An 8,899-nucleotide genomic window follows, 5' to 3' on the forward strand; every position below is an offset into this window, starting at 1 on the left:
TATAATTTCAATATTGCTTGGTATGGTATTAAAGATTTGCAAATTTTAATTTGTATTAAAAAAAAAGCAGTTTTCTTTCGCAAAATATTCTAAACCTTTTCTTATCATCTAGTTTAATTTTCGAACCAATTTGTTTTTTTTTTCTGTATTTATTTGTATATAATTGTTACAATGAACTTTAATTTCTGCGTTTATCATTTTTATTTGTTATAATTTTAGATAGAAATTTAAATGATTCAACACTTGTTTTAATAAAATAACGAATATTTAATTTGAGAAATGTATTATAGACACCATCTACACGGAGAGATACATGGACACTCCACAAAACAACGTTGAAGGTTACGCGAACTCGTCTCTACTAACAGAGCAAGTGGTGAGTGTGAAGTTGTTGTGTTTATCGCTAGGTGGCGCTTTTCCTAATATTCGTATTATATATAATATTTAAGTTTTTGTTGTAAAATTTTTTTACAGGATTTATGCGAATGTTATTGTTAGTAATGTAAACGTTTTAGTTAGTCCAAAAAGATATTGATATATTTAAAACATTATTTGGCACAAATAAAAGCAATTACTATATGAATTTAGAATTAGTATCAGTTAATAAATAAGTAGTAAAAAATATATATATAAGAGCCGAGATGGACCAGTGGTTAGAACGCGTGCATCTTAAGCGATGATTTCGGGTTCAAGCTCAGGCAGGCACCACTGAATTTTAATGTGCTTAATTTGTGTTTATAATTCATCTCGTGCTCGGTGGTGAAGGAAAACATCGTGAGGAAACCTGCATGTGTCTAATTTCAACGAAATTCTGCCACATGTGTATTCCGCCAACCCGCATTGGAGCAGCGTCAAACCTTATCCTCAAAGGGAGAGGATAGCCCAGCAGTGGGAAAATTTACATGCTGCTAATTCTAAAAAAAATATAGATTTAACAAATGTTTTATAGGTGGAGGCTTATAAAGACAAACGGTATTTCCTGGTCCACGGAACGGAAGACGACAATGTACACTACCAGCACGCCATGTTGATATCAAGGTTGCTGCAGCGACGAGATGTCTACTTCACTCAGATGGTTAGTTTGTTCAATTTAAATGTTGCCCCCTTTAAATGACGATACTCAAATTCCACTTCAGTCACAACATAAGTACCGATGCAACCTACATTTTTTGGAATTATTTTAATATTCATTTAAATAAAATTTTAAAAACTTCAATTGTTTATATTTGACACGCATATTTTTCAAAAAATCTAAATCAAAATATTCTTTTTTCAAGAAAGCTCATAAAAGCACTTTTGAATCTTCATATTAGTGATAAATTAAAATATGTAAAGCTACCACCGGTCTGAAATTAGAATCTATCGAAAAGAACCGCTAAGAAACTGAGTACCCTTTTTCACAATTTTAATAATAAAGAGTTTATCAGTATAGTACAATTATTTTTTTATATATCATGTCTTGAATCAATAAATACTAGGTTCACACTTTAATTATATTGTATATAATCTCGTATTGAGTATGTAATATGCATTATTTATTAATTTATTACTTTGAGCTTTAAATTTTTACTAGGCCAAGTTAAAAATTACTGTGAAATCTTATTATAAAAACGAATACCGCACGGTACACTCAGGAAGGAATAACTTTTCGAACTATTAATATAAAGACAAATTAAATAAAAGTATACAAAAAACGAAAGCACAAAAAATAAAATAAAATCATCACTGTTTCCTAATTATTAAAGGTATTACTGTGTTACCACTGTCTTAATCTGAAATGTGTCAAAATCTATTACAGAGCTACACTGACGAGGACCACGGGCTCGGAGGCGTGAGGCCACATCTTTACCATGCATTAGAGAAGTTCCTGAGAGAAAACATGTTTTAATCATTTTCATCAAACGTTATAACTATATTTATAAATCTATGTAAACTACACACATTACATTCCAATAAAATATTTAGATAGAATACAATTAACAATCAATTATCTTCTTAAAAACGAATTTTGTCGTATTACGATGAAATTGCACAGATTGAAATTGCACAGATTGCACAAATTGACACATTAGCAAACATATATTTAACACAGTCTTCAAAGCTTAGACCTGAGATATAAAAAGAGCTGAAAAATAGGTGTAATAGAACAAAGTATGTCCAACATAAGTAGGAATTAAATGTTACGTCACGTCAGATATTGACAGCGATTGTGGATTTTTTTTTCGCATTCCCATCCCATAGTAACAATTAACCATAATCGGCTGTTAATAAGGTCGTTTTTACTACACTGAAAAACTGAAATCTACAAATTATTATAAGAAACATATTATATTGATGTTTAATAAAAAGAAAAATTCGACGATAATCAGTGTCATGAACAGTTCTGGTGTTAAATAAAGTCACTAAATATTGTTAAAGGCAATTGTATTTTATTAGTTTATTAAGAAGCTATATTTAATATGGCTTCTTATTAATATAAAATATTATGTCATTTTTATTAAACCTCGACTTTGTAAGTATTTTTTGTACTTAACATTTTTAATCTTTATTTATATCGATTTTAAATAAATTATTGCTTTATTTAAAAAAAAAAACGTACAACAATGAAATAGGTATTGTAAATATATAATGTTATATATATATATATATATATATATATATTTAATTTTAATGTTGCCAAATACAGTCAGTATGACAGGGTTGTCCGTATAATATGTTGAATTTATTGAAATTATAATATCATAGATACATAAATGTATTCGCCGATAATATAGCAGATAAATAATAGTTTGTTTGTAAATATCTATATAATCTTAATTTTAAGTATCAATTCCAATAAAAATGTTTTCTATTATTTTCTATCATTATTTTTCCGATTTAGTTAATATGCCACTAATCTATGCATTTCTTAGATTATTTTAATATATTTCTATGTTGTCTTGGGTCTGGGTGTCTGTGGTACCGTCGTTACTTCTGATTTTCCATAACACAAGTGCTTTAGGTACTTACATTGGGATCAGAGTAATGTGTGTGATGTTGTCCAATATTTATTATTTATTAATATATAATTTTAAAGAAATGAATTAGTAAATGTCAATACGAGTTTAATAGAGAGTTTGGCGGGCGGATATATGGAACACCTGTTGGTAAGTTTACACCATAACCCGTAGACATTTGAGCTGCAAAAAATATTCACTATTGCCTTCATCGCCAATGCGCCACAAACCTTCTCCGTTTTACAAACAATTCCCGTTGTTTACCGACATAAAGTGAACAAAAAAATCAGTAAATGTCCTACTGCAAAGTTCTCAAGGAAAAGTCTTTGAAGACTTGCACAACTTTGTTCTAATGCGGACTGGTAGATGAATTCAGCGATGCTTGCCTGGGCCTGAACCTGCATTTTCCAGTTAAGATTCACGAGTTCTAATCATTAGGCTATCATGTATCTTTGAATAGATTCTGGATAATAAATAAAATATTACCAAACCTTAAAACTTATATTTTGATAATATCGAATATTTAGGAACTAGTGATCTTGATTAATATCATACATTATATTTACTTTACAAATTTTATTTGTGCACGGAATTAAGGAATGTTTGATTTTTGTCAATTTACGAGTTGGCTGTACATTTTTTACCGGTTATTGTTACTTATATTAGTTTCATTACCGATTATTTCCATCCTTAGCAAGTTATAAATTAAAAATCTGGCTATAAGGGTTAGGTCTAAAGGTCAAAGTCATATCGCTGTTTGCGTCCCGCCTCCTATAACTAAAAGCTCCTGTAGTCCATTAGCCAAGAAAGACTTTTTTATTTAGAATTCATTACAGTGATGTTATTGTACGCCCATTGCTTTATAATGTTAATGAATTGTTTTTTATTAAGAAAAAATTACGATATAAAAACAGTTCTTAGTATAAACTTAGACACTTGCTACATTTTTGCTTATTTTTTTAAATATAAGTATATCTACATAGTATATACGTCGTAATTGATCAACAAAGGCCAAAGGATTTTTTCTGAAATCTATCTCTTCCTTTTTGTATATATTATTACAAAACAAAGCTATGATTGTTACGTTATTTTGTGCGGCTGTATGCTGTATGATATTTTTTTTATCTTATCAAATTAGTTGTTTTACAATGTACATATCACTTAAACTCCGGCAATTTTACTATGAGAAAAAGAGTATTAAAAAAAGAAACAGTATAAAAACTGTATTAGTATAAAATACAATTTATTCCAGAGGTTTAATGTCTCGAGTTAGTTTTATCAATACAACACTAAGCGCGTCTTGTATTTTCTACGATTATAGGTATATAACACAAATAATTGTGAATTCTAATTAACAATGAATTCCTCAGAATATAACTAGGTTACATTATTATAAAAAAAATAATATTTCGATTTAATAATTAAAACTAATTTTAAGTATTGTATACATTTGCAATTCGTAGAGCTAATTTATATTATTCTACTAGCTGACCCGGCAGACTTCGTACTGCCATAATCGATAAATAAAAAAGCTAAACTTTCGTATAAAATAAATTTTCAAACAAACAATAGAAATTCGTAATTAATAAAAAAATACTTGATATAAATGAGGTTTTACTATTTTTTTTTCAATTAATTACATGTGTAAGTATATATTACACATGTAATTAATATATAATTTAGTATTATATTATATTTTTGGACTACTGTATTTGTCTTTCATGGATCACAAATGGAAAGATTCGCCAAATTGCTTCGTTGCTACTAACATAGCGACCCATCTGGTACTGTGATACTTCATAATTTGCATCGGTTATAGCGAAGACGGCCATATCGCTACCTTTGCTAATATATTTACATATGTACTTTAGACTTCACAGAGTTACAATGTTCTACATTAATAAAATTGGCGAGTATGGCACAATACAACGATTGTCTACATCAACATTTTTTCCTTTTACCCTCACAACTACCAATCGACCATTGTCCGCAACTGATCGCCGACGATACAATGAGTATCCATCATTTCCCGTGATGGTTTCAGCAATCAGGTCTCTTGGGAATCGCTTGGAACACGTGCCGTCGACCATACAGTTGAAAACTCTGCAAGGTATAAACCTTGCAGAGTTTAGATACAGATAGATACACGGGTATCATGTGTTTGGTAACTACTGCATGCAATTTTGGGTCGACTGTTTCATAGCATTTATAATTAATGTATTTTTCTGATCGAAGCTGTCTTTGGTTCAAACGGATGTATGTCAATAGTTCAGCCTCAATTTTGACATGCATGTGAACTGCAAACTGATGGAAAAGCACCTCAGAATATGATAGTAATAAGATTTACTTCACCTACACGTATCATGAGTCTTTATGAATAGAAATTCATAGCAATAACTTTTTGTGGGCATCTGTTTGGCATCAGCGCCTGTTACTTGTGTAACCATTTTTATATTAAAATGGTACCCATCTTCCCCCTGCCAGACGATCAAAGGAGATTGTAACACATCATAAGTCCTGTGTGTTTCAGATACATGTTTCAAATCATTATTCCGACGATATCAATATCTCTAGACTGTAAATTTTCTGTGAGCGAATTAAACCTCCTTGTGTGTCATCGGCCTCATCGGCATCGGCTCATCGGCAGGTGTTTTGTCAGCTCGAACGACAATATTATGGCTTTCGGATGGCATTCGATCCAATGCTATTTTGAACATGTTTACTAAATTGTTGTTCCGATGAAGAAAATATTGTAATTCATGGACAATAGTTCTCTTCACTGTTGGATTGTGAACACAACGCTTACCAACTGGTATTGTAACATCTTATAATATTTACCAATTATTGTCATTTCCCCAATTTTTACCTATTTGTCGGCACAATAATCTATTGCTGGATCACAGTGGAATGCAGGATCGTTTCAGAATCACAGGAGCACTGAGTCTGCGAGATCTCTCAATTTCATTATGCTACTAACATTTAATTTTATATGACTATTTTCTCGATCTGTCTCTTTCTGGTCATTAGTACGGTTAACACGTGAAGTAGCTCTTCGCATATTTGATTGACTGCGACAACCTAAGTCAGCTCATGTTCTCCTCAGCATCGTACAAAAAGTAAGAAAAATTCTCGCGCCCTTTGTAATAAAGTGTCATTATCACAAAGGTTAAAAAAAGAGCACATCGCAAAGGATCACCGAAGTAAAGAAAGTTCTCGCGCACGTAGTTGTAACCGTCACTCATAAAGATAGAAGCAAAGAGTAATAATATATAGGGGGATAGAAGGATGCAGAATGCACTCTTTGTCATAAGAGGAATCAATCGTCAATAAAGGTTCGATTTATTTGTTAATTGGTTTGTTGGTTACCATGTTGCAAAAACATGATTATGGCGTCGATAATGACATCGATACCGAGCATTGATACTCAATGTTTATTGAGCACTAAACATCGATGTTAATTGATGTTTTTTTGTAAACTTTGCGTCGTCTTACTAAAGGGAAGAAATTATTAAATTTGAGAAATAGATGTAACGATATTTTAAATAAAGCAAAATCAATTTTAAAACATCTATGTTTTATTGTCTAACATCGATGATCATCGAAAATCAATAATAATCGACCATCCCTATTTCTAAGGAAAAACAAAGTTGTTTTTATTAAATTCCTAGCGTTATTATCATACTTACTTACCTTCTAAACCTTCCCTGAACTTCCACAAATAATTCAAGACCAAAATTAGCCAAATCGGTCCAGCAGGTCTCGAGTTTTAGCGAGACTAACGAACAGCAATTCATTTTTATATATATAGATTTTTAAATTAATCATTTACAATATTATTTATATCGTTAGATGAACTATGATATATATTAATAATTTAATTTGACTCAGTTTATAATCTGTCAGTTGCAAGGCGTTCATTAAATCGTTTTTTAAAATGCAAATGAATCCAGTGAAATGTTCCATTTTCCTCAACTAGATCGTAAAAAGTCTTTTGGAGTTTTATTGTGACTGTCATTAGACAGTTTTATACCATTTTTTTATTACATTTACTAATAGTAGGAATTCTTAACATTAAGCCCTTAACTATATAAAAATACGAATTAAAAATAGTTACTTTATAAATCTTGACCGCTTGGAATGGTGGCAACATTTCACCTTTGAATCCAGCCCTCCTGTCACCAGTGTAGACAGATTTTATACATTTAATGAAGATTTTTGCACTACTACTTCAAGGTCCAAGTGTTTCAAAAGAAAATGGAACGAAAAATAATTTGACATAAGACATTTGACATATGGTTAGCAGAATAGTTAGTAGATGTTAGTTCAATTATGTAGAATGCTTATTAGAAATGTACCCCGTATAGTATAGTAAGTATATCATTGATCTTTGTATTATAATTGACTAGTACGTAGTTCGATTTCTTTATAAGTACCTCTGGTATGTCAACTTTAATTTAATCCATTTAATTAAATAAAAAAAAAAAGTATACGACCTTTTAACTTAACACAACAATTTGTTAATTATATTCTTAGTACTATTGAGCTATTGAATGGTTTAACTACTAATTACAGTATATATTAACAATTACATATTACATATTGCTTTGGCATAGACTCTAATCATGCATAGGCCTTTGGCGAAATGTCTAATTAAAGACAAGATTGACCATAGACAATATTATTGCTTTTTACTAATTGATACAATCAAAATATCAATAACAATTATTTTACGACGAGGATGTCTTAATTATAGTTAAAAGTTAAAGCATTTGAGTTAAGATTTAAGTAACGGTTTTTTAAAAAATTAAACGTATTACATTTTATTATTAAACTTTTCTTTACTTATGATGTGGCAACATTGTTAAATATTTTCGTACATATTTGCATATTTTCGTAATATTTAAATTATTTTATAATATTGTTCAGTATATATATCTCTAATGGCTAAAATAAGTCTATGTATATTAATGATAAGAAAAACAATTTCTTTCGGACACGCTATCAGATAATTTAGTAGACTCATTAAAGGAATGCTGAGTCATTTGACTCACCTTAATTTTGTAACTTTTAAACGAATTGCTAGAATAATAGCAGTCTAAAAACTTAACGAAAAAGCTTTGTTTCTTTACAAATGATTGTTTTTAAAGTAATTCAACTTTTTAAGGTTCCGTAGACAAACTAAGAACTCATAAGCTTAAATACATACGCTCTGTTTCAACTAATTGGTAAAAAATCTCAAAAGATCGACATTTGTAATTTGATTATATTTCTTAACTTCTAATGCACTTAACAATAAGAACTGATTTAACATGAATCACTTTGTCACACAAGTGTAGAACACACTTGCATAACAAAGTGCTGCATAAAAATAAAATATTTTTTTTAAGCTGCGGAACCCAAAATCTTTTGCTTGTATTTAATTTGTTCCTTCATTTAACTTTTCTCGTTAATTTTATAAGACGATGTTCATCGGAAGATCGCCTTAATACTTTTACTTACTTCTTAGTTCTACTTTGCATCGTTATCGGACCATTTTATTCCATTAACAAGTATTAAATATTAACAATATGTTACTTATAATATTATAGTTACATCATAAATTCTAGGAAAAATCTTCAATAGAGAAGTGTTATTTTTTTTCTAACTATGCAACCTTAGAATGATTTAGCTTTGCCAACACTGCAACCCATATAGATTACCATACAGATATTTTTTGTGCTTCGGAGGGTATTGGACGTTGGTAATAATAAGTTTTAGGTTATCTTATAAAAATTGCCATTTTTCTCTTCGTATTGGCGAAATTTTTCAAGATGGTATACTAGTGAGGAAAAGCATTTGAATGATAGGCAAGAATTATCAATATCACACAGTAGAAGTTTAGAATATGAAATAGTTGATACAAT

The 8,899-nt window shown here is 30.0% G+C and overlaps 1 protein-coding gene across 5 annotated transcripts in view; it reads left to right on the forward strand.

The window, feature by feature from the left end:
* The window catches only part of LOC125077773 (venom dipeptidyl peptidase 4-like), a 39,493-nt gene extending 37,051 nt beyond the window's left edge, over positions 1-2,442 (forward strand). For all 5 annotated transcript variants that reach the window (XM_047689819.1, XM_047689820.1, XM_047689823.1 and 2 more), the window contains 3 exons: positions 291-376; positions 950-1,075; positions 1,799-2,442. In XM_047689819.1, coding sequence (XP_047545775.1) covers positions 291-376; positions 950-1,075; positions 1,799-1,888 — 302 coding nt within the window. In that variant the 3' untranslated portion in view covers positions 1,889-2,442. The remainder of the gene's footprint in view (positions 1-290; positions 377-949; positions 1,076-1,798) is intronic.
* The last annotated feature ends 6,457 nt before the right edge of the window (positions 2,443-8,899 follow it).

This window comes from Vanessa atalanta, chromosome 4, assembly GCF_905147765.1.
Source record: "Vanessa atalanta chromosome 4, ilVanAtal1.2, whole genome shotgun sequence".
Classification (NCBI taxonomy): Eukaryota; Metazoa; Arthropoda; class Insecta; order Lepidoptera; family Nymphalidae; genus Vanessa; species Vanessa atalanta.